A 25471-nucleotide genomic window follows, 5' to 3' on the forward strand; every position below is an offset into this window, starting at 1 on the left:
GGAGCCGTCCGGGGCGAGGGGAGGAGAGGGTGGCACCGGGGGAGCGTGCGGCACCGTGCGACACGGGAGCAGCGGGAACGGGGCCGCCCGACGGAGCGGGGAGCGCTCCCGGGGTGGCGGGCGCCTCTTGCCCCGCGCCCGGCCGCCTCCCGCTGCGCCCGCCGTCGGGAGCCGCTGGGAGCTGTCGGGAGCCGTCGGGGCCCCGCGGGAGCGGGCGGCGCGTCTCCGGCCCCGCGCTCTGACGCGCGCTCCCGGGGCGGCAGGCGCGCCCCCGACGCTATAACTGGCGTGCATGGAGTCGGGGCCGGCGCAGAGGAGCGGGCGGGCGATGGGAGACGCCGCTCCGGCGGGATAGAGGGGCGGAGACGGGGGTACCCCCGGGGCCCGGCCCGCCCGGGGCTCGCCGCGGGCCCGCACAGATGCTAGTGCACAGCTACCCGGGCATGGTGAGTGCGGGACAGGGCGCGGCGGGGCGGGACGGGACGGGATGGAGGGTCGGGGACGGGGGGTCAGGATGTCGGGGTTCCGCACCCTCCTCACCGCCGCTGTCACCACTGCCGCAGGACCGCGCCGAGGGGCTGCCCGGGGCACCGGCCGGGGCCCGCCTGCCGCAGCTGCCCGCGCTCAACCAGACGCCCTACGGCTCGGCGCCGCCGCTCTGCCACACGCCCGCCGCCGACTTCCAGCCGCCCTACTTCCCACCGCCGTACCCGCAGCCGCCGCTGCCCTACCCGCAGGGCCAGGAGCCCGGTTACCCGCATCTGGGGGATCCGTACGCAGCGCTCAGCCCGCTGCACCAGCACCAGCAGCCCGCCTGGCCCCCGCAGCGCGGCCGACAAGACGACACGGGGCTGCTCTCGCAGACGCACCGCGCCCTGGGGCTCGACCCCCGCCGCGAGTATCCCACCGTGCCCCGCCTGCTCCACGGGCTGCCCGATGGCGGACACGGCCTCGCCGACGGCCCGCTGGGCCTCCACGGCCTCGGCCACCACGGCATCGAGGACATCCAGGTACCGGGGGACGGAGGGAGGCCAGGGAGGGTGACCGGCGGGGCGGGCGCGACACAGCGAGGACCGATCCCGCCGCCGCCTGTGCGCCTGCGGGGGGTCCCAGCCGGGACAGGTCGGACCCCGCGGTGTCCGTACCCCCGGGCAAGGAGGACCTCCGGGGCGGGAGCCCCGTCAACGGGGCTCATCCGTGACCGAACGATCCCTCCTGGCTGGGGACAGCCGGTGAACCGGGCCCTGGCCACGCTGTCCCCCCGCTCCGAGCGGTCGGTGCCCATCCGCACCGGGAGCCGCCGGCTGACGGCTCTTGCTTCGGTGCTTTCAGGCCGTGGACGACGGCGGGATGAACCTGCTCGATCAGTCCGTGATCAAGAAAGGTAAGAGTGCGGCGGCACCGCGGGACGCGACATCGGGCCGGCTTCCGCTCCTGCCCTCGGGGCTCCCCTGCGTCGGGTTCCCCCCGCGACAACCGTCCCACGGGGCCGCTCCCCCCGCGTCGGGAAGCGCTCGTTGCGGTCCCCGGCGAGACTGCAACGAAAGCGGCGGGTCCCGGCGGGCCAGCGCGTCCCTCCGTCCCCGGCTCGCTGGGCTCCTTCGGGCAGTACCGAGGCCGTGGCGTCTTCCCGTTACCGGGGACCAAGGGGCCCGCAGGGACGGGCCCGGCTATCGGGGCTCCCGGGGGCAGCCCCGCCGGCAGCCCCGGACGGTTTGCGTAGGAAGCCCGGGGATACCCCGGCGGGGCTGAGCGACGCCTCCGGGCGCTCCCGGTCCCGGCGCCCCGGACGGGAGCCCTGCGCCTGGCGGCGGGGGAGTCAGCCCCAGCCACGCACCGCTCCGCACCGCCTCGGGCGGGGAAAGCGCTGAGCCACGGCAGAGCGGGCTCGTTCGGTGGGGCTCTACCGTGGGGAAGGACGAGTTTAACGGGAGCGAAGAGGTGGCGCGGCCGTAGGAACCGGTGCTGCCCGTCCCTCTGGACCGGGGAGCATCCCGTAGACCCCCGGGTGGCCTCCTCCATCCTCGCTCCCCGCCTCGGCAGCAACCCGGGCCTGCGGGGACTCCCCGTCTGCGGCTCCAAAAACGGGGCTTTGTCCCGGGGACCGGCGGCGACACCAGCCGCTCCCTCCGTGGCCGGAGCGGGGCAGCCGGGCAGCGGGCAGGGGCACCGCACGGCCCCCGATGTCTCCCGCCGCCTCTCCTAATTTAGTGCCGATCATCTCCGACCTGCTAAACACCCCTCTGCTCCCAAACAAAGCCCCGTGGTTAGAACAGCTCAACTCCGTAAAATATTTTTCTAATAAAACTTCAGCGGGGCATTTCTGGGAGCAGGGGGGACGTGAGCGATTTATGCGGCTGCTCGGAGCGATAACTCGTATGAAATATTCAAGCGCTGCTCTTGGCTTCTCTCGGCGATTTTTTACAAAAAGCTGGAGATGGAGAGGACGTGTTTAACGGCTGCTCCGTGGTACGGAGCCCAGCATCCCCCGAGAACCCGGGAAAAATATCCCAATCGTGCAGGTCTTCCCCGCCGACATGGGCGATGGAGGTTGTTACACGGAAGGAGCAGCGTTCACGGTGCGTTACAGCCCCTTTGCCATGAAAATTGTTATTCTAAGAACGCAACTTCATTACACGCGGCATTTCTGTGGAGCATTAATGACCGTAATTATTTTAGCTTTAATTAGAACACATGAGAGGCATTTCATTAAATATCCTTGCATGGGAAATGGTTGCAACAAGCTGTGTGGTGCGTGTGCGCTCTGGTCCGGCCGTGCCTTCGCTGTTTTGTGTGTCGGCAGCACTCAAGGTATCTTCAGAAAATACTCTGCAATGAGAATATTTGTCTGGAAGTTCGGTTGAAGTTATAGTGGTTTGGAGGGCTTTTCCCTCCTTTTCGAAAGGCGCCATTACTTAGAAATCTTCGTCTCTCGTTGTTGTTCAGTGCCAGATTTGTGCCTACAGTTTCTCTAGTCTCTCTTTCGAAATAAAAGGAAAATAACCCTGGCTGAAAAGCAGGGTTTGTGGGTGCAGGACATTTGCAGCTCCTGCGACTACGGACACTTGCTCTTCCCGCTCCGGTTCCCTTGTTTCCCCCCCTGCTGTGTTTGGAATAAAGAGGCAAACTATATTTAGGAGAATAATCGGATTCCGACGGCAGCTTTTGGGGGTGATGCTCTGCCGGGGTGTCCCCGTCTCTACTCGGAGCTCAAAGCCCCGAGTTTGCTGGAGCAGCCTGAGAAATCGATAAATCCAAAGCAAAGCGTGTGGGGTTTTTTTTTGTGGGGCGGCGCGGCCCCCAGAGCAGCGATCCCAGGAACCGCAGCACGGCCGGGACGGGGGCGCCGGGGCTGTTCTTGTAGCGGAGCCGGAGTTCGAGACCCCCCGGCCCCGCTCCGTGCGGCGGCAGCACCGGGGACCGCCCGGGGCCGCATCCTGCACCGTGCCCGGGGCCCTGGACTGGTCCCCGTTCGCCCGTATTTCGATGGCCGCGCTTCCCTTTCTCTGCCGGCGGCCCTGGAAGAGATGCCCCAAACCGGATAATTGGAGCTCAAAAGAAAGCTGGGGAATTAGGGAAGCTGAAGTCGGGGACCGGGACCGCGGGTGATGCTGCGCGGGTCCCCGAAATCGACGGTCGGTTTGCTCCCCGCAGGAGCTGCCGGGCGATAGCGGCAAACGCCGCTGCCCTCCGCTCGAACCGGCCAAATTAATTACTTTGCAGTCTGTTTTTGTTTGTTTGTTTGTTTTATTATTATTATTTTTTAATATATAATACGGGGTCGTTTCTCCTTCGCTGGCTCTGTCTGCTTGGAGCTGACTCCCGAATCCACAACGGGGGCGAGAGGAAAACACCCTTGGAAAAATAAAACAAACATATCAAAGACAAATCCCGAGCGGTTTCCAGGCGGGCAGAGAAGGCGAGGAGGTGTGCGGACGGACAGCGGCTTTATCGCTGCCCTGCTCTCCGTGGGGAGTGAGGGTAAACGTTGAAAAGCACCGTTTCGTCATAAATCGTTCCGATATCTCAAATACCGCACCGGGAATGGTTAATCCTTGAATTCCTGACGGCATGGCCGTCGGACAAAAACCTGATATAAATCTGTGCATGTGAAAACAGATAAATCTCTCCTTAATTAGCTGCCGAGATACGGTTGTCCTGGTTCAACAAAATATTAATCACCTGCCCCAAAACCCTTTAAGCCACCTTTTAACTCCTGTGTCATTCGAATCAAACCACTTGTCCCTGGCTGCATGTTTGCTCTTTCCCCCCCGTTTCCTTCTTTAATAAACTTCAACGGTTTTAGCAGTTCATGTCATTACAGGCGATTTTTGGGGAGACCCGAGGGTGCAGCGCCCTGATACACCCCGGGTGTGTTTTCCCGAGCCCACAGCGCTCCGGCCCTTTTTGCTGCAGGTGGCCTCGAATTTAGCAAGCGGCGGAGGGAGAGGATAGGGGGTGACATCGGCTCAGCAAGGGCTTGGGGGGCGGCCCCGGGGTCCCCGTCCCGCGGCCCCAGCGGTGGCTGCGCGGGTCCCGCATCGCCGCGTCCCGTCGGCGGGGGCAGCGCCGGGAGGCAGATCCGGGCCGAAAACCCACGTTCAAAACTCAATTTCCACCATCGCTCTCTGGCCTGGCTCCGGTTCGTTATTCCCGTGGGCAGCCCACGGGCTGGAAACGCCGGGAGCAGCCCCGGGGATGCGCCGGTCCCGGGGGAAGCGGGGACGGGAGTTGCCGGTTGGGCTGCGGGGATGCGGGATGCCGGTTCGGCTGCGGGGATGCTGCGTGTGCCGGACGTAGAGCCGCGATTTGATTTCGAGCACAGAGAGCTGTGAACAGCGCTAAAAAAAACGGAGGCTGAGCTCCCCCGCGCTGCCGTGACAAACGGGATAGATTTAGTTTGAGAATTAAATGGATAAAATCCTGACCGGGGTAGAAGAGCTTTCGTGAATATTTTTTTTGCGCAAACGTTTGTTTGTTTTTCCTCCTTTTCAAAAGTATTTCGGAAATTATTTTCTGTCTCATTTTTATTGTTGTTGTATTTGTTTGTTTTGGGTTTTTTTTCTTCTGTTGTTGTTTTGGTTTTTTCTCCCAAACGTTTATATAACGCCAGGGATACATTTGACTCGAAAACAGTAAAATTCACTCTGAAAAAGTTTAGTCCATGGGTCTGTCTGCTTCAGGCTACGGCAGCTACAGGCGTTTTCTGCTCTCTTCCCCTGATGCCTGGGACAGCTACTCCCACCCTGACCTGAAAACCCCCAGAAAAAGGGTTGGAGACCCATCGGTGCCCAAACAGCCGCTGCTCCTGCTGCAGATCCTTCCCTCCCCTGAGCGGGGAGAGCCTGGTTTTCTGTTTATGAAATCCAGCATTATGCCATTGCATTTGGTAGCAAAAAACCCTGCAGCTTGGTTATAAAATAAGAAGGGGGTTTATTGCTTTGACATCCTTTAAGGATCAGCTGAAAGCTTCTGATGGAGCCTTTTTATTATAAAGAGAAATACAAATCTCTCTCGCTGGCACCTGGAAGGAGCCTGGGGGCTCAGCGGGGTTCAGGAGCAGACCAGGGGCCCTGCGAGCAGTGGGAAGAGCTGCAGGGCCTGCACATCCCGCTTGCGGGCAAGCGTTTTACAACCTGGAGTAGAGCCGGAGCAGGGCGCAGCCCATGGGGACTCACACTAGCACCCAGGGGTGCATGGTGCCCAGGTGCTGCGTGGCTGGAAGGGACGGAGCTTCTCATTGAGGCAGCAGGATTTGGCCACTGTGCTTTCCTTCGTGTTTGTGACTCGTTTAAATTTCCATCCGAGGCTTTTCAGCTGCTCCGGAGCAGCAGCGCTAGTGTTTGTGCTCAGGAATGTGGACCTGTTTGGCTGAGTGTTGGACAGATGGACAGAGATCTGTGCCTCAGAGTGCTCCGAGCCCACATCCAGAAATATTGCAAGAAGTAGTTGTCACTACTAAAGAATGCAGCAGAGGAGGGAGAGTAAGACCAAGATCCTTAGATCCACTCGCCACTGCACATGAGCTCCAAAATCTCCCCGCGGGGCTTGCGTGTGGGGCCGCTGTTGGGATGGGGCGCTGGCACGGTGGCAGCGGTGCCACCTCTCCTGTGTTTCAGTGCAGAGAGGAATCGAGCTGGAAGAACCGCCACGTGCAGCCAGATGTGGCAGGAAAAACAATTCCTGAAAGAATGGTAGATTAGATAAACATCATTTCCTGTGACGAGCAAGGTAATAAATGAGGTCATCCTGTAAAACACCCGGGGCTGCAAAGACACGTCTTTTATAAGAGTGTCCTCAGCCGTGGGCGGCGGTGCTTGGACTCAGCGAGCCGCAGGGTGCTGAGCGCTCTGGCACAGCCCTCCCGGCGCTCCGCAGCTTCATCTGCTGCTGTAGTTTGCCTGAGTTGGGAAAAGGGGCTCAAAATGGGGCAAGCCGGGTCTTGACTGGAGGTTTTGCTGCCTCGGCGCTGCTCACGCAGGCTTTACAGTTGAGACAAGCCCTCGCACACACCGCGAGAGCCAGCGCTCATCACAACAGTCACACCTCCGAGCGCCGCGCTTCTCCCTCCGCACACAGGCGTGCGTGGCGGGAACACCTACTAATCAAACAGTGAAACTTAAAAGGAAGTTTTTGCTCTGAACTGCGTCCAGATCACCATTCCTCCATTAAAATTATATTTTTAATGTCCTATAATTGCACCGGGATAAAACCAGGTGTGTGTTCATGTGAGATAACACATGCGGGTACCGGTGAAGGCGCTGGGCTTTGTCTCAACCTCCCCAGTGCCTCCCAGGCATGTGTTATCTCCAAGTTTCATGTACCTTGTAATGACTTACTGTTTAATTAGATGTTTTTAAATGAATTTTTTTCTTTGTTAGAAGAGCAGTTCTTAAAGGGTAGGCTCAGAAAAGCCAGCTCGGGTTGCTTTTTGCCACCGCCTCAGCTCCCATGGGGGCTGCGTTGTCCATCGGTGGGTTGACAGTGGGGTCAGTAGGAGCAGCCTTGGCCAGGTGACATGCAGCCCATGGTGTTTGTCCCCACATCAGCCCTGCAGAGGAGGTGGCCCTGAGATATTCAGTGTGCAGGCAGTGCCCTGCAGCAAGTGTGAGCCTCACCAGGGCCCCATGGGGCACCCACCCATGGCAGCGCAGATACAGGCAGAGCCATGGGGACCCTCATGTGCCCCCAGCCCAGGGACACACCAAATCTGCAGTGGAGCAGAGGCAGACATAGACCATTCCTCCCTCTTTCATAATATTCCAAAATATGTGATCTCAAACAACCCCAAAAAGTTTGTAATTTGTCCTAATTATTTGAAGAGCCTAAACAGGGTTCTCTAGTCCTAGACTAGCACCCTAACAAGTAAACCAACCCACCCTTTCCTGTGTCATCCTGGGGAATTACTCATTCTCGCTGTCCTTCCATTTGTTTGTTTATTTTAATTCTTAATGGAGGAACTAATTAGCAAATGTGGATATAGAGCTTGGAGCTGCTGCACACTCAGCTCTCATCTCCTTGCCCTGTCCCACATCCAGCTCTGCCGTGTCTGGGTATCGCCTTTGGTTTGGCGAGAGGTTAAGGGTTGTGGCCTGACGGAAAGGCAGAACGAAGCAAGAAAGAATTGCTAGAAATGAGCCCACACTACCCCTTGCAATCCAATATCCCAGAACACGGTGTGCCCGCGGCTCGGGAGCAAGGGGCTCTGGAGGGGGACGAGGGGACCTGCGCGCAGCTTCACCCCTGCAGCCTAAAAAGCCATCGCAGCTTCTGCAGCGTCTGTGGTGCGTGTTTGGGATTCCAGCCCGGCCGAGTCTCCCCACCCTCTATCTCAGGCATTTATCTGGCATCAGTCACCCGAGTGCCGAGGCGCCAGGCAGCGAGGGACGGGGTCAGGCCGTATTCCCTCAGGACCGGTCAGACAGGTCTCGGGGAGCAAGTGGTGTCCCCAGCATGGAGGTGGCTTCATGGGGATGGTGCATCCCCAGGGCACCCTGGGAGCCTTGTGGTGGCCCCGTGTGCTGGGCAAAGTGGGGCAGCCAGGCTTGCTTAAAGCACAAGATCCAAGTTAGCAAGAGATGGGGGAAGACATTAAAGAAACGTCACCAGAGGGTTTGTACACACAGCAAGAGCTGCGCTGCGGTTACCTGTGTGCAGATGTGTCCCCTCCTGCACAGCTGGCTGGGCTCTCCTGATGCTGTTTCTGCGGCTGGTCAGAGTTGGTTTCCCCATAGGAAGACGTGGATGTTGCTCTTTCCCAAGGTTCCTCCCTACACCGCGGTGGGTCCCCATTGCTGCACAGGGTTTCCTGGTGCATCCCCCCACAGCTTGGGATGGGACGTGTGTCCTGGCCAGGGCACAGCACTGACCCAACATCTGCTTTGCTGGACATCCTGCCAACACACAGACGTTAAAAACCCAGAGCGTGTTCCAAACCAGGAAAAGTAACAGCATCCTGGCTGTGACAGCGGTGCCTGTCCCCAGAGCGATCCGGCAGCTCCAGAACCGCAGGTGAAGCAGCACATTCACGCTGCTGCGCTCCGAGGCTCAGATTGAAACCCTCCCGCGTGCTCTGAGGGTTGGCAGCAAGTTCTATACGAAAAGTATTCTTCTATTATTATTCCTCTCTAATCTTTGCTGAAGGGTCTTTTGCCCTTCAATAATCTAAATACATTTTAGCGAATTGATAGCAACACTACGATGGCTTACATAGAATCCACCGCCGTTCGCAAAAGACACTGCGCCTTTGTTCTCCCTTTTTAGATTATGTAGATCCAAGCCACACAAATTCAGGCGCTTCTATAGGGAATACAGGGAAAACCTCTCAAGCATGTTACTGTAAAATGGATTATACTGTTTAAACACATAAAGATCCCGTGGACTGTTTGCCAAAATGTAATGGGAGTTTGCGCTGCTAAATGAATAAACCTGTGATGGTTAAAGCCACAGGGCAGAGCCGGGGAGGGTGCGCGAGTCCGGGAGCTTTCGCTGCCGCGCGGCTGAGCTGGGGGTGACATAAGATCAGAAACTTTCCTCGGTGTCAGCACAAAGCAGCACAGGGTTCCAGCTCCTCTGGCTTCAATCCTGGGGCTCTCCAGCCCCCTGTTTCGGTTTCGCGCCTCCCCGACCCCTGCGCGTTCTGTGCGCTGTACAAGCGGAGACGGAGCGACTCGCGTCCCTCCGGAGCAGTTAATAATTTAAATGACTTTAAACCAGCTTTTTCTAATGTAGATGAGAAGGGGCTTAGCTGTATATTAACAACAACAAATCAGAGGGAGTGGAATAATCAATTACTGCACTAAACTGATTTTTCAAATGAAGTCGTGAAGGTAACAGGCGTTCCTGAGGTTCAGGCTGTTATGTCCCGGGCTCCCCAGGCAGCACGGCCCAATCTGTAAAATGAAGTACAGCAGGGAAATGTGTGGGAACTCACAATACATTGTTATTTGTGAGCAGTTACCAAAAAATTCACAGAATATGCTGAGCGAGCAGTACATTTGAGGCCAACTCATTCCTATATGGTAAAGCAGCAAAATGCATTAGCTGAAATTATTAATTGCAAACTGCTTACTAATCCCCTTCCCAGTCCTGAAGGAGCACAGGGTGCTTTTGCAGAGGTCTGAGTAAATTTTGTTGTTTTATTGGGTGTTTATTACCACCAAGACACCGTGCACTAGGCAGGTAACATCTGTAACAGGTGTTGTACCTGCTGGTCTGGGGGGGCTGAACCCTCCTGCCCCATTGATCATCCCAAAGCCCCCCAGGAGCAGAGACCCGCAGAGACACATTGCAGGAGCTTTGCTGGGTAAAACAGAGGCACAGAAAGAAAAATGCATTAAATATCACATGGCACCTTAGCATTTAGTTCACAACCTAATGTATTGATTTGCATTGGAAACAAAATGTTAAGTACGGAGCTTTGCATAGGCATGGGACCTCTCCCGATCAGCTTTCTCATGGGAATGGTTTGAGGCTGCTGAGTTGTATCTCTGTCCTCTCTTCTTCCAAGGGTCCCAGATCCATTTCCCTATCGGGACTCAGTGATCTGGAAAGCACAGAGATAAAAAACCCCAAGATTCTTTCCATCCTTCCATTTGAAAAGGCCTCCAAGCCGATTACGGGGTTTCCTAGCGAGGCTCTTTGACATGGGGACCTGCTTCAGGTTGTGCATTCGAGATAAAGAAAATACCTGTATAATCCCCTCTGGGAAGAAAGGATAATTACAGACTTGGGGTTTGAAATACAGCTGATGGCACTGACCTCCTTCCCTGGACCATCAATAAATACCTCTCTGCTGAAGCACCAGGAAATTGAAGCAGCTCAACTCTGCAGCATCTCCTCGCTGGAAAAAGGCTTTTAAAGCCATGGCAGGAGCAGCTGCCTCTGGCTCACACCCACATGCAGATACTTCTTGATATATGTATCTCCATCTCATAATTTACATCGGAGACATTCAAACGAAGGTTAGATGAGTGCACTGAAAGCTCTTCCTGAAGGAGCAGGAATCCCTCGCCTTTCCAGAGCGCCTTTCATCAGGGGCCGTGCACAAGCACCCATCAGCCAGAGCGGGACGGAGCTGCAGGACCCCAATCCGCACAGGGGACAAAATCTGGGGGGCTCAGGGCTGTCATCACCAGACCTGCAACACTGTGGAAGCGAAACCTCAGCAGCTGCAGCGAGGAATGTCTGAAACGTGCTGGCACTGTGCAGGCGTCCCCTTTGCAGGGCAGCACCACCCGCAGCACATTTTTGGGCTGCTCAATGCGGCCGAGCTGAGCGGTGCACGACCCGGGAAGGGACTGGGGGGCTCAGATGCTTTTGGGGTGGCTGGGGACAGCACTGTGCCCAAAAATGAGAGATCGCTTTGTCCCAGGTGGTCTCCTAAAAGGATTAACTGATACCTCTTTAAAATGCGATCCAAGCCGTAGCACACTCCCCCTTCTGAAAGAGATGCTGCAACAAAAGCTCCAATATCCAGGGATCCAGCACTGCTGAGGAAGAGGATTTACCTGTAATGTATCTAAGGAGAGAAGAAAACAGACCTGTAAGACAGGCAGCGATTTGCATGTTCCCTCTGGACTTGTTTTTCCTCTTGCAGAACCCCGAGCTCCAGCTGGAAATGCAACTGGACAAGTAACACCACGATAAGCAACTCAGTTTCCAAGTCCCACACATTTTCCTGCTTACAAATGATTTTGCAAGCAGGTAACACATTTCTCATATGGAAATGAGTCAATACTTTCTTTTTGCAGGCAAAATCTATTTTTCTTTTTTAAAAAAAACCCAAAGCTGATGGTCCTCAGCCAGCCCCTGAGCACCACGATGCCCCAGCTCCCAGCCCTGCCCACATGCAGAAGCCAGGCTGTGGATGTGCTTTCTGCACTGGATATTTATATGTAAAAGTGACCATTTTCAGGAATTGGAGTGGTAGTTTCAGACACAAATGTCTGTGAACACAAACAAGGACGGAGAGGAGGAGCTCAGGGCTGGAGCATCATCAACCCAGACTGCGCTGGAGAGGGATGAGGAGGCAACAGAGGTGCAGGGCTGTGGGTCAGTCTGTGCTGAAATTCCTCTGGAGAACGTGTTTCTCTTGCTCCTTCTTCTTTGTACCTGGAATTTAAAAAGGGACTCACCTCTGGAAACCAGAACAGAAGTGTCAGAAACTTCATGCTTTATGCTGGGACACTTCGAAGGCACCGAGCTCCTTCCTCCCACCTCCTGACAGCAGCAAGGCCATAGCATCCCACCCCACCTGCAGCGTTGTTGGAGATACCAGGAGCTGGTGCTCACAGAACTGCCTTTCCACCCCATCTGCCTCTCCAGGGAGCATCATCCTGTCCCATGTCCAGTGCTGGACCAGCTCCTTCTGGCTACATTTACCACCTACAGACTTTATAATGTATTGTGAGTGGTACCTGCCTTGCAGTGTTAAAGGCGGCAGGGAGATGCTGAGCCTCATGGAAACGCTTCTTGGGATGTAATACAGAAGAAATGAGGATTGTTTTCTTCCCACATTCAGCAAGACGTCGTACACTTATTATCAACACGTTGCCATTCTCAGCGGCTATCTTCAAATACAAGAGCATCAGGAGACAAGATGATGCAGCGACAAGCATTTCACAGCATTAAAAAGGCACTTTGGAGTTAGAAAAGCAGAGGCCATACTTAATGGGGTTTTGATAGCTATTGCCCAAGTGTTAGGAAGTGCTGTAGAGCCTGGATTGCTTATAAAAGCATTCCCACAGACCAGAATTGCATGCAATCAGATTGTGCCCATATGCCTGATGTTTGGTAAATCATTTAACTTGTTCTGTGCCTCAGTTTTCCCCAGCTGCAATAACGATCCAGCTCACACAGGCACTGGGATGGGGTCCTGTACCTGCACTGGGGATCGGCAACCCGTGAAGCTCCCTGAGGTCTGTCAGCACAACCTTATTTTGAAATCAAGTTCCCCTTTGAGAACAGACCCCTCCAGCCCTCTTGCTGTGCAGCCCTGCAGTGCTCACCCGCCTCCAGCATCCCCAGCACCAGGGGCTTGTCAGGGCAAAACGCTTCACTGGGGCTTTAGTTGGTGAAACCCGCAGCCGAGCGCACCTCTGCGTGAGAGCTGAGTACCAGCAACACCGGTCAAGGCAGCAGGATGAACGAACGAAGCACTCTTCCCATGGGGGGGGAAAAAGCTCTCAGTTAAAGGGAAGAACAAACAGGCTTCGGGGGGACACAGTAGAGCAGCCAAGCCCCAGTGACCAAAGCATTTCAGGGAGCAGACTAAGTATTTTTTTGTAACTTTCCCCCACGTAGCCACATCTACAGCCTCTCCGGTGACTCACCCCGCCAGGACTGTGCCCACGGCAAAGATGGGCACAAGAAGAGAAAAAGCACCTTATACTCATCATGAGGATTCTGAGCAGTCACCAAAAACCTGATGTCCCCTTCCTGCCCTTCTTTTGACTGAACCAACCCAACCAGAGCCCTGCAGAAAGAAATACAGCCTCTGCCCTGCCCTTTATAGCTCCCTGGGGGGGTGGCCCCAGCTGAGCCCTGTTCTGCTCATCAGGAGGGGGCTGAGCACCTGGACACTGTGGCCGTTTGGGCACCAGCACCCGACCCTTTCCTCGGCAGCCTGTGTGACAGCGATGTGACACTTCTATTCCCAGCTACAAAGCACCGTGTGGGGCTCAGCTCCATGTCTTGTCCGGTGGCTGCCCCGCTCGGGCACAATGGCACCAAGTGCCTCCCGCTCGCCTCGGCACCCAGAACCCCCGCCATGAGCCCTTGTCCCAGCGGTTGATTTCTCTGCCCCGTAGCTGGGACGAACCCTGACACGATGCCATGCGGAGCAGCCGGTTGCGTCCCCATCTCGGTTCGGCGGGCGCCGCGGCGGCGGCGGGTGCCGGGGTCGCTGTGTCCGTGCGCCGGGGTTGGGGCCGCGGCCGCGTCCCGCTCTGATGCTTCCTTCTCGTCTGCAGGCTGGCTCAGGTGCTCCGATCACCTGCTGCTTGCGGGAACAGGAAAGCAGCAACTGAAGATCGAGGGGGACTTTTGGTTTACTCAGATGACGAGAGACAATTTTGGTTCCCCAAAAGCCAAGGAAACAAAGCTGTCAGGCTTTAATGGTAGCTTGTCTCCCTCCTGCAGCATGTTTATGGGCAAACAAGCTGCAGATCAGACCAGGCAAACAGCAGCAGGTGAGGCCAAATAACAATAATTAATAATTAATGGTGAACGTGGCTGTGTTTATTCTTGCTGTGTTGGGGCAACGCTGTCTAGTGACTGAAGCGCTGTCACAGCACCCAGGAGACCGCTAACCCCCGCGATGCTGGGCCCGCCACCCACCCTGGTCCTCCCTTCGCTCCCCGTGTGCCCCGCGGCTGAGGGTGCCAGCTCGCTGGGACACGGGTGGCCCTGTCCCACGCCTGCACGTGCCGAATGTGCCGGGGTCAATGTTTCTGTTCCGCGAGCGGTGCCTGCATGGTTTGCCTGCAGCACGCAGCAGGGCTGACCCGGCTGCTCTGGGCATCGCAGCGGCGGGTCTGGGTCACAGCTCTCGAGGGGATTTGTTTCTGAGAGCAGGATCATCGCTAAAAATGCGTTTACAAGGTGTTGTGGTGTCTTGGTGCTGTGCATCGGCATCCATCCCTGCCTTCCCACAGCCTGGTTTTCTGTAGGTTTGTCCCCTCGTTCCCCGGATGCGTGGTGAGGCACGACCCCCTCGCTCCTGCATGGCTGCTCGGTCCCCCCGTGTGCCGCTCCCCAGCCACGCATGCGGCTCAAGCGCACGCATGATCTCCAGCATGCACAAACACGCGAGTGTGTGCGTTACACGAGCTCTTCGCAGGGAGAAAAAGCGTTTGACACCACGGGCAACACCAGCTCCCCGGGGGGGCTGCTTTGGGGTGCCCTCGCTGCAGCTGAGCCCCCCTCGCTGGGGACCCGGCCCTGACGTGACATGCGCCTTGGCGGCAGCGCGGGGGTGTTTGTAAAACACACCCTGAGATTTTATTGTGAGGGTGTCCCCTAGAGACAGATCTAACCTGTTCTGGGGCTGTGGAAGAAAGCTTTGAAGCTGCTGCTTCCTGGAAATAGCTCTGGATTCCGATGGCTCACAGTGATGTCCCCGTATTTGTCCCTCAGCCAGGCACCGTGGTGGCAAACGCCGGCACCGCCGCGGCTGATTCCAACGTACCGCAGTTCCTTCCCATTCATCTTTTAGTCTGAAAACATTAGTCATTTTTATATACCATGTGGCACATTTTATTGCCACACTAACAAGCTGTTGAGCCGTATTTACAATATGTTGGTTGTAAGCACCCCTAACAGGTCCGGTCTACATACCCTCCCCAGTTAATTTTCCGGTTTTCGGTTTCATTTTGGGCATGTGTGTTTCCTTTATAAAACCTGCATCTTGTGCTGGTATTTGTTGCTGTGTTGCTTGCAGGAACCATCTGAATGTGCATGTGGAACAGTCATTGCCGAGGAACCACAAAGATGCCAGGGCTGAAATGATCTGGAGAGATGGCTTTGCCGTCCTCTTTGGATTCTTTCAAAACCTATTCTTTTTCCAGAGCTAAATTGGTTATTAATTTCAGAACATAAAAGCCAAAGAGATTTAGCACAGCTTTCAGCCACAGTTTTAAACTATAAAACTTTATTGCATCTAAGAACGTTGATACTGGAATGACGTATGGGAAAACCATGCCCGCTTCACCCAGGTGCGATGCTGCAGTCCACATTGCCTCTCCAACTTCTCGCGTTAATTGACTTTTGCCCACAAATTAAAAGGAAACCGGTGCTGGATTAATTGGGTTTGATCTCCTCAAGCTCCTTTAAGCCAGGGATGATGGAGGTTTAGGGCTGCAGCTCGTGGGGCTAATCCCAAAGTCAAAGAAACTCTGTCCATGGGTTCCCGTGAGCACCCGCTGGCTCTCGGCCACTCCGGCATCTCCCGGGGTTTAGGGGGGTCACGGCTCAGCCCTGGTCGCAGGATGTCACCAGCGCCATGAGCCAGCGCTTCGCCCGGCCACCCCACGTCTCCGAGTGCCCAGAGGGGACAGGGAGGGGACACCAGTCACAGGTCCAGGTAGCGATGCTGTGGACAGCCCGTCCAGGAGACCAGCCCAAAACCTGGGGCTTAATTATGGTAGAGCTGGGCGGCGTGGGAAAGCAGGTGAGAGCAGCGGCCAGGCTTCCTCCTTTTTTTCCCCTTTATTTAATTCAGTTTCACCACCCCACCTCTCTTCTTGTATCGAGGAAAACATGAAGCTACCTGAGTGATCTCAGCCACCGTCTCCTCTCTCCCCTCCTTGTCCCCCAGTGCCCATCCCCTCGAAGGCCAACGGCACCAGCATCCCCAGCCTGGCCATGAACAAGGACGGCCTGATCGGAGGGGTGACGAATCCCAACGAGGTCTTCTGCTCCGTGCCCGGCCGCCTCTCGCTCCTCAGCTCCACCTCCAAGTACAAGGTGACGGTCGGGGAGGTGCAGCGGAGGCTCTCGCCCCCCGAGTGTCTCAACGCCTCTCTCCTCGGCGGAGTTCTGCGCAGGTGAGCTGCTCCTCGCTCCTGCTGAAGAGCAGGGGGTAAGGCCGAAACAATAATTGCGTTCAGCACCAGCTCTTACCTCTCAGATTAACAGGGATGAGAAATTCCGGTGTGTGACATATCGGGGAAATAGCACTTTTATTGCTTTTTCTTTTCTTTCAAACCTAATAGTTGAAACTGGGATTAACAATAGTTATTCTAACATGACTCCTTGTTTTCTGTTTTCAGAGCAAAATCCAAAAACGGGGGGCGGTGTTTAAGGGAAAGGCTAGAGAAAATCGGGCTAAACCTGCCTGCGGGAAGGCGCAAAGCTGCCAACGTCACCCTGCTGACGTCCCTCGTGGAAGGTAAGAGCAGAGGACGGGAGCGCCAAAACTTCACCGCCCTTCGTTTGCAGCTTTCCACAAACGAGAACACTTAAAATATGCAGCGGTCACCACCGATTGAGACTGGAAATATCCCTGTGTCAGCCTCCATGCTGATTCAAGCACATCTGTCTTCCAAAACTCAGACATTTCTGTTGGACCAGTCACAGCCCATGGGGAAAAGCCGTCCCCAGGCTGGACGGGGCATTGAGCTTCCCTTGGGCTGGATCCGAGCGTTCAGTCACTTCTGTAAACTAGTTCTGGTAGCGCTCAGTCAGGCTCACAGAAACCAAACACACACAAGAAAGCTTGAATAAAGCTGCCCAGAATTTAGCCGCTGTTCGGCAGCACCGTGCGCCCATTCAGGACACAAACCCAGCGCTGCCGACAGTGTCACCCCTCTCTCGAGGCTCCATCGCCATGTTCGGCTCCAGGTCTTGTCTCTCGTAAGGAGATGCCCTGTATCTGAGTCCTGCCGGACAGCAGGGGACGAGTGAGACCTCGCAGAGATGCCGCACAGCTCTGAGGACTTGGAGGTGAAGGTCAAGTTCACAGCAGCCGTCCTCAGGGCTGGCGATGGAGAACGTGCTGCGAGGTCCCTCTGCTTAAGGCCGCCTGTTTCTTTGCTCCCCTCCTACTTTTTGCACAATGCAAACGGTGATGTCGCCACCGCATCTCGGGAGAAAGGGCCACAGGATGCAGACAAATGTGATGACAGCGCCGGCTCCCTTCGAGCTGCGGAATCCATTGTGTTTGCGCCCAGCGTGTTGGAGGCAGCTGCCTGCAGGTTCTGAATAGAAAATCATCTCCATTGTTGCCAGCAAATTAAATGACCCGCTTCATTAGGCGGAGGTTGTTACCGAGGGCAGTTGGTTCGTGCTGAATGAAAGGCTGATTTCCATCAAAAGAAAGAAAAGAATGGAAGAAAGGAAGGAAGAAATGTCCATTTTGATTTCAGGTGGCTGCTGATGTTTTGGTTACTGCTTACCAGTTCACAACAAATAAAAGAGTGGTGTCATGTGTGCTTGATGGATGTAATTTCCTCCTGCACATGGCTGTTGTGGTACTGGGAGACGTTTCACCCTGAGGAAGGTGCTGTGGCGTTGTCATTGCTCAGCACGCAGGGACCGGTGCGTCCTCCTGAGCCCCAGGCACCTTCTTTCTGGGACATTTGCTGTCTTGGCTTCATTTGTTTTCTTCCCTCCACCTTCCCAATGTCTGTTGATTTTAAAAAATCCCAACACACTGGGGTTTGAGTGCTAATGATATAGTTTTTCTTCCCCTGCCCCACAGCTGTTTCTCTGGATGCAGAGGACGGGCGCTGGGGAGCACTGCAGGGGCTGCAGGTAGAAATGCAGGTTCCTCTGGCTGTGTATACCCAGTGCTGACCCTCTCTTGGGCACCTGCTCCGTGGGATCAGTTCCCATGTGGTCGCAGGGGAGCTGTGGGGCTGTAGCTCAGCCTCAGAACCATCCCGGAGCTCTCAGAAGGAGGTTGTGCACTCGGACAGGCTTCTGTGGCCCCTCACTCTGCTTCCCTGGGCTCTGAACCACTACGTTCCCTGTGCTGAAACCCCTCTAAGGCAGCATCAAACTGCTGCTCACGTGTTCAGCTGCGCAGCCACTCTCACTCGCTCAGGGACGGGATAAATCCTGGCTCCAGCCTCGGCTCTCACCCTCAGGTCACAAAGTCCTTTTGCATTGTCACAAGAACTGTTTTTCAGCAGCTACTACTTCCCGATTGTTTTTTAACACCAAACAACCGCAGTTCAAATTCTCCAGGTTTACCTTATTTGCTCCTTTTTTGGAGGAGGGGATGAAGTGGAAATTATCATCGTTAGATGGGCGGCACAGACACTTTCCCCGTAACGTGGCTTCGCAGACTGAGCTCGGGGCGCTGGGGAGCTGTGATGGGATCTGGGTTAATGCTGTTAGGATGGATGGTCTAATACATACAAGCAGCAGGGGGGCGAGGCAAATTAGCCCTGCCTGCCCAACCAGGATTTCGGGTGTTGGGCATGATCAATCGCCATCAGTTCTGATTATTTCCATGGGGACGCCTGGAGATGGATCAATCCTGTCCATGGGGGTCATGTCCACAGGGTGATGGATGTTCTGCCTCCGCATGCAGCCTGAGGCCCCACTTGCTGCGGGAGGATGGAAACCCCTTCCTTCTGCCCCGTTCTCACATCCCCAGTTTGTCCAGCAGCCACCGGGCTAAAGTGGCTTTTTCACCCTTCAGCCCCTGTTTAAATCTCTGCTCAATTTGGGGAGGTGAAGCAGGAGATTGTGGAAGAAGTAGGGAGAGGAGGATGCAGCAAAGTGAGAAACACCTCAGACACCCAGAGAGCTTTTGAGTGACAAACAAGAAAGGAAAGTGTTCCAGTCCCTGCAGGAATAACCCACATCAGCAAAATGGCTGAAGTTGCTACAGAACGTGCTCCCCTTTCACATGGGTTTTTAATGTTCCTGCTCACAGGTGAAGCCGTTCATCTGGCTCGGGATTTTGGGTACGTGTGTGAAACAGAATTCCCAGCCAAGGCAGCGGCGGAATACCTGTGCCGACAGCACTCCGACCCCACGGAGCTCCACACCAGGAAAAACATGCTGCTGGCTACCAAGTGAGTACAGATGGCACCGGGCCACCGCTGCCTTCGGTCCCCACAGCCCAGAAGGGCAGCGTTACCCCCAAAGCTTGTTCTCCTGCAGGAAGGAGATGACCTCATGCACTGCACACAGGTCTGAAAGATGTGCAGCAAGGGGAATAGCTGGCGTGGAGTGAAGGGCTGCGTCAGAGAATCATAGAATCACTTTGGTTGGAAGAGACTCTCAAGATCATGGAGTCCAACCATTAACCCACCCCTGGCATTGCCCCGTGACCCTGAGAACCTCATCTCTGTCTGTCCAAGCCTCCAGGGCTGGTGACTCCAGCACTGCCCTGGGCAGCCTGTTCCAATACCCCACAGCCCTTTGGGGAAGAAATTGTTCCCCAGATCCAACCTCAACCTCCCCTGGGCAACTTGAGGCTGTTTCCTCTTGTCCTGGCGCTTGTTCCTTGGGAGCAGAGACCAAGGGCTTCCCCAGGCTGGAGCCCAAAACTCCCAGCAGAGATGCAGCTGCTGGGGCAGGGAGCAGGAAAAGAAACCCCAAATACACCTATAGCATCATAGAACTCATAGAATCATAGAACCCACATCCCTGCAGCTTTCCAACAGCATCTATAGTAACCCAACCCTCTCTCTTTCAGGCAAATTTGTAAAGAGTTTGCAGACTTGATAGCCCAGGATCGCTCACCATTGGGGAACAGCCGCCCCTCGCTCATCCTCGAGCCCGGTGTCCAGAGCTGTTTGACTCATTTCAGCTTGATCACCCACGGTTTCGGGGGCCCGGCCATCTGTGCTGCCCTCACCGCCTTCCAGAACTACCTGGTGGAGTCCCTCAAGGGGCTGGATAAAATGTTCCTGAACAGCACAGGGAATGGGCACGCGGCCGGAGACTCCAAAGCGTCAGAAAAAGAAGCGAAGCATCGGAAATAACGCGCTGGAGGGGGAAAGATGACCCAGGGCACTGTTTTCTGAACTGCTACATTGGAACTTGGGATGAAACTCATAAAGCAAATAAAGACAAAAAAAAGAAAAGAGGAAGATTTAAGGAATTTAAGAAGAAAACAACTCTAATGGACACAGTAAGATTGAGAGAATAAGCCAAGGTGATGGCTTTTACCTTTTTTTTTGTTTTTAAATCGTGGATGCAGGAAGCCAAGTCATGTGCAATTTTGTTTTGTTCTGTTTTAAAACCCATAGTGAAATCCTCACGTGCTCCAGGAATTTGTTCCAACTGAAAAGCTGGAGGAGAAAGAGCAAAAGCCTCATCAATGCAAGAAGCAGAGGCTGGAGCAGCAGAGGGCAGGGAGTCGGGTCGCCAGCTGTACCTGGATTTATCAGCTGATTTTGACAGGCAAACACACAGAAAAACCTCCCTATAACCCCACAGCCCAGCCCCGTTCTAGAGCCACGCCAAGAGGAAATTGCCAGGAGAATTGCTTTGGATTGAAAGCAGCTTCAGACTTCGTTTACAGTTGTTAAATTGAGACTCAAGGTGGATTTTCCCCGACGGCTGCCAGGGCAGGAGCCCTCCCGACCACTACAGGCACAGCTGGGGATAAAGCAGCGTCAGCTCAACCCAGGACTAATTCAAACTCCACAACCTACCGATAACAGCACACAAGTTTCTAAAATTAATAATAATTAATAAAAGCACAAGGAGCAGAACTTGAACCAGGCCAAACGGAACTGTTCTAAATCTGTATATATTTATTTATGTGTAATTAAAATCTGAAAGTTTTAAGATGTCCAGTGCAAGTTATTTATATAAAATTGAGTTGGGTTTTTTTGTTTTGCCCTTTTTTTTTTTTTTTTTTTAAAAAATACGAAAGTCTTTGGATTTTCTGCCATTAGAAATGGGAATGAAGTTTTGGATACACAAAACTGTAGCATGGACAAGATAGGCTGTCATGATAATGACTATAGAAGTTCTGCAGGATTTTGTACTTGCTGTTGTTTCTCTTAATGCTGCAATAGATGTACAACACCCACACCACAATGTCATTCTCATTATCTTAATAAACCTCTTTTTATCTGAAGAAAGCACCTCCATCGTCTTTGTGAGCAAGGATCCTTCTGCCTCTGTGGTTCTCTCTTGAAATATTATGTGGTTTTAAGAAACAACATCCTGCAGGTTTCTGGCTGATGTTTGCCCAATCTGTGCAGTGACAAATGGAGAGTTGAGGGAATGGCAGGAGCTGGTGCTGATGCCTTGAGCTCACAGGCTCTGCTGATGCTGGAGGTGAAACGATGTGTTCAGCCATTCCTGAACTACTCCGGAGAGTCAAATCTAAACGTGTCTGTGAAGAGCTGCAGAAGGACCTCATGGCATCAAGGCAACGCGTGATAAATTAGCAGATAAAATAACTCTACTAATCTACGTGCAATGAAGCTCTAAATGAGCTGCTGTGTTTGTGTCGTTAAGGACAGGACTCTGAAAACAGCCACCTTGTACTCACAGGAGGTTGGAAATACAAACAAAACGATGGAAATGGTTAAAATAGGATTAACAAACCAGAAAACAGATTATACTGCATGACACACGTGTGCTTGCGTGGTGTTCCTCTGTCTTGAATGCCTCTTGCAGATCTGGCCAGCCCCACTGGTAAAACCGCAGAGAAAAGCAGCCGGGGAGATCTGGGGTGGAATTAGAATAACAGAAAACAAACAGAGAATTAAGAAACTAAAACTAAGGACAGGACCCCAAATGACACAGTCAGGAAGCAGGTTTAGATAAATGAACAGAAGACAAGTAAGAAGCTGTGGTGTTTTGTGGAAGCGGATGGTTAAATGGCTTTCGACACAATGGAAAAGGGGCAATTTTAGAGAGGACGTTTGCAGCCTTCCCCACACATCCACTGCAGATGGACACGGGCCTGGGTCATCACAGGGCTCGTTATATTGGACCTTTTTCACAGTTGTGCCCATCAGTTTTGCCTGGAGGTTGCAGAATAGGCAATAATAGATAATAGAGAAATAATAAGAGATAATAGAGAAATAATCAACCAGCCCCAGAAGGGACCACAGGATTCCAGAGGGATCTCCCTTTTAGAAAAGGGTGAAAGGAAACATTTTATGTACTAACATAATTTGTGGGATGGCTCTGAGTCAGAAACTTGCATCTAAATAGTCCCTTCAAAGGCTTAGGGATGCATTTAAACTGGGAGTTGGATTGGAAATGTCCCTTGGTATGAAGTTTGTGAAAGCAAAGACCTAAATGACGAGCTCTGCAGGTCTGGTTTTGCTGTGGACCTTCCCAAAGGAAGAGTCAGGGAACAAGGAGGAGCCAGGGAGCAGAATGGAAATGCTACAGACACATTAGAGGCTTGTTTACACTTCAAAGCTATTTTGGATAATGCAGGGTGTGAGCCGAAAGCACAAGAACTACTCCTATTTAAAATCATTCCAAAATAGGAGTGTCCCGTTCTGCATCAGCATAATCCATGTTTAAAATGGATTACGATAAAGGAGAGTAAGGTGCTTTTGTGCTAAAATACAGGTTTCCCTCCGTGGAGTTATTTAGGATAACTATCCTGGAATAATTCAATTTGTAGGCATTCTCTGGTGCATGGTATCAGAGAAGAGCAAACTGCACTCCAGTACGTGATGAAAGTGTGTATGTGCACACTGTAATATACAGGCGTGAAAGATAATTGCATAACTTAATCACATTATGAAAACCTGCCTTGGTTAGGGCACTCTTTGAATATCAAGGAATTCTTAGACACAGTGGCGATGAGCAACGCAGACGAGGAATCAGGCTGTGCCCATAGTCATTACATGCCCCGTCCATCGGGTGGAAAAACACCTCCCTCCTCATTTTCCTTTTTGGGTGACTGCGAGGCTTTTGAATGTTTTATGAGGAACAGTCTGGTGCCTGACAGGCCAGGATGCCACCAATTACCTTGTAATTGCGAGGAAGTCGGATGATTTGGATTCACTTGTTGATTCCGCCACAGATGCTCGATACCACCCTAAATTTTGGACCCCTTCCTTTCTGCCGAACCGCAGAGACGTGGAGCTTTCTGAGGTTGTGCCAGGCCGGTTCTGGTTTGTAATGAGTTAGTACCGGAGTTCCCTTCCTGGATCACTGTCAAACAAGGCTGTTCCCTGATGTGTTCTTTGCCTTTCCATCCTAAGAGAGAGAAAAACAAATTTACACAATTCAGGGCTTAACTCTGGTATAAATTCCCACACTGCTTACAAATATTATCGTGGGAAAAGACGTGGTATTTTGTCAGGGAGTAAAAATAGATTCAGGCTCATGGTTTCTACGCTTGTTATAAAACACTCTGGAATTTCAATCCTAAAAGGGAACTAAAAAAAAAATGACTATTTTTTGAATGAATGACAAGTCCAGGGAAAGCACATGATAATCCCCGACTACTGAAAGAGACGGACCATTAACAGAGACTCTTCATTCCCCACCAGTCAGCTGTCCCAAGGGTAAACTGAGGTTAACACCGAACTGACTCTCTACTGCATCACTAACACAAAGAGGCAGAGGTTGTGTTTGCATCCTGCATGGCTTCGGACAGACTAAATCATTACCTTCCAGCAGGCTACCTTAAAAGCAACAGGGTAATAACAGCTCTCCGTACTAAAACAACACAATAACCAGACTTTGCTGACCTGTAGTTAATGCATTCTTTCATATATGAGAGAGTCCATTAAATTCCAGACTTTACATACAGAATCCGAGGAGCCGCAGCATCAGTGAGCAAGGGAAGTTTTTCCTGTTGGTGCAGCTGAATCAAAACACCAAAACCGAAAACACTTTCAAATCAGACAGTAAAACAAACGTTATTTGCAAGGGTGACAAGACGCTTGCTTCAGAGATTACTGATTGAGCAGCCCAGACAGCATCGTGTGCAGCCTTAATTATCCTAACAGACTTTGGGACAAGCAACCTAAACCCATCATTACACAGAACCTGGACATGCTGAGCCAGAAGGTGTCATTTTGGTCTTCCTGCCTGACCTCCTTTCTATTGCAAAGAATTCCCACTGGGGCCACCTGAGCATCACTGCATTTGCGCCAGGGTACCATAAACAGTGATAATAACTGCAGACAGCAGCTTTGACCCCACAATGCTGAAGCATCCTGGGAACATCTCTGATGCAGGTAGCAAACAATGCCAGGGTTACTCCGGATGGCTCCTTTGTATGTTTTTATCCTGACACCTTCAGATGCTTCTCATTTGATTCTTCTCAGCAGAGAAAAGGCTAAAATTGTATCTTGAAATCCAGAAGTCTTTCCCATACGGATAGCTTCATTTTAGTAGCAAAGGTTACAGCCAAAGAAGATTTGCTAAATGGAGACAACTCAGCTTTTTTGGGGGGTGTGAAGTGAGTTCAGAGAAAGATCAAGATATTGCTCCAAGTCAAGGAGTTCTGCAGCATGTCAGGGTGTCTGGATGCTGCAATCTTCTCACCTGATGATGGGACTGTCGCTGCAGAAGTGCCTTGGGGTCCCCTCTGAGTTCTTCCGCTCTACAGATCCCTAAACTGGGTACAGACTCCCCAAGAGGCGGCATTTTCTTGGTGTGAGCTGCACTCTACAAAAAATGATAACTAGTCCACCATCCCCCTCTGTCTGCACCCAAAATGTCATGTGTTCTGTGTGGATCTATTTATTACCTCACGGAACAGATAAGTTCCAGCTAATTCCGCAATGGTGTCTCGGACTTATTTGTTCTCAGGTGCACGCTGCAAGTAGTAAATCACATTCTTTCCTCCATAGTCAGACTTGTACTGTGTTACAGACCTGACCAAGTGGATCCATGGAGGTTTCTACTCAAGCTTCGGAACATTGGTGGCCGAAATACAGCAGGCTTTTCTTCTGGAGTTCATGAGAGCTTCATCACACCTTGGAGACTTCACTGTTTCTACAAAAAAAACCCCAAATTAGTATCAACAGTCTGTTTCGGACAAAGTCTACAAGTTTATTATTTTATTTCCAATGATAAAAAGTCATGACCTTTAAGAATCCCTGTTCTACTTTGCTGCCTGTCGCTGGGTTGCAAAAACAAAAGCAAAAAGCATCAAACTAGGGAGGAACTCATCAGCTGTTGTGCTGAGGAGGAGACTGGTGGCCAGGCCAGTTTGCTGGGTTCGGACAATGCAAACAACTTTTCTCCACCCTCTTTGTAATGTGCTGCTGCTGCTTTGACTCTGAAATGGGCCCTGGCACCAGGGAACTGCTGCAGCCCCGACCTCCCACTCCTGACCCATTTCCATTTCATTTCCTCTCCCCCAGCCCTGTCATATGTCAGGAGCATATTATATATTATACCTTTTAGAGTTTCCTGCTCGTTTGGTCATCACAAGCAGCCTCCAAAAGAACGCAGTAATTACCACGCTAAATCAGACGAGGCGTTTAGCACAGATAACTCCGCGTCTGCCCCATCCAGGGGCTCTGGGAGGGAGACGGGGTTTGGTGCAGCCCTCTGGAGCCACAAT

The 25471-nt window shown here is 53.1% G+C and overlaps 1 protein-coding gene and 1 long non-coding RNA gene across 2 annotated transcripts; one reads left to right on the plus strand and one right to left on the minus strand.

Annotated features, from left to right (window-relative positions):
• Positions 1-419: 419 nt before the first annotated feature.
• Positions 420-20399, plus strand: TFAP2E (transcription factor AP-2 epsilon; the record flags this gene model as incomplete). The annotated part of the gene is made up of 8 exons (XM_082071424.1): positions 420-446; positions 564-1010; positions 1333-1384; positions 13473-13691; positions 15818-16046; positions 16272-16390; positions 18887-19028; positions 19655-20399. The coding sequence occupies 8 exons, from the start codon at positions 420-422 to the stop codon at positions 19941-19943; spliced, it is 1524 nt and encodes a 507-aa protein (XP_081927550.1). The 3' UTR covers positions 19944-20399.
• Positions 20400-20404: 5 nt separating this feature from the next.
• On the minus strand, positions 20405-25248 carry LOC309449356. Its single transcript, XR_014185942.1, has 3 exons — positions 24777-25248; positions 22915-23145; positions 20405-21647 (listed from the first exon to the last, which is right to left on the minus strand). It is a non-coding gene; the product is annotated as an uncharacterized lncRNA (long non-coding RNA).
• Positions 25249-25471: the final 223 nt, after the last annotated feature.

Source organism: Streptopelia decaocto (genome assembly GCF_964273445.1).
Source record: "Streptopelia decaocto genome assembly, chromosome: 23".
In the NCBI taxonomy this organism is placed as follows: domain Eukaryota; kingdom Metazoa; phylum Chordata; class Aves; order Columbiformes; family Columbidae; genus Streptopelia; species Streptopelia decaocto.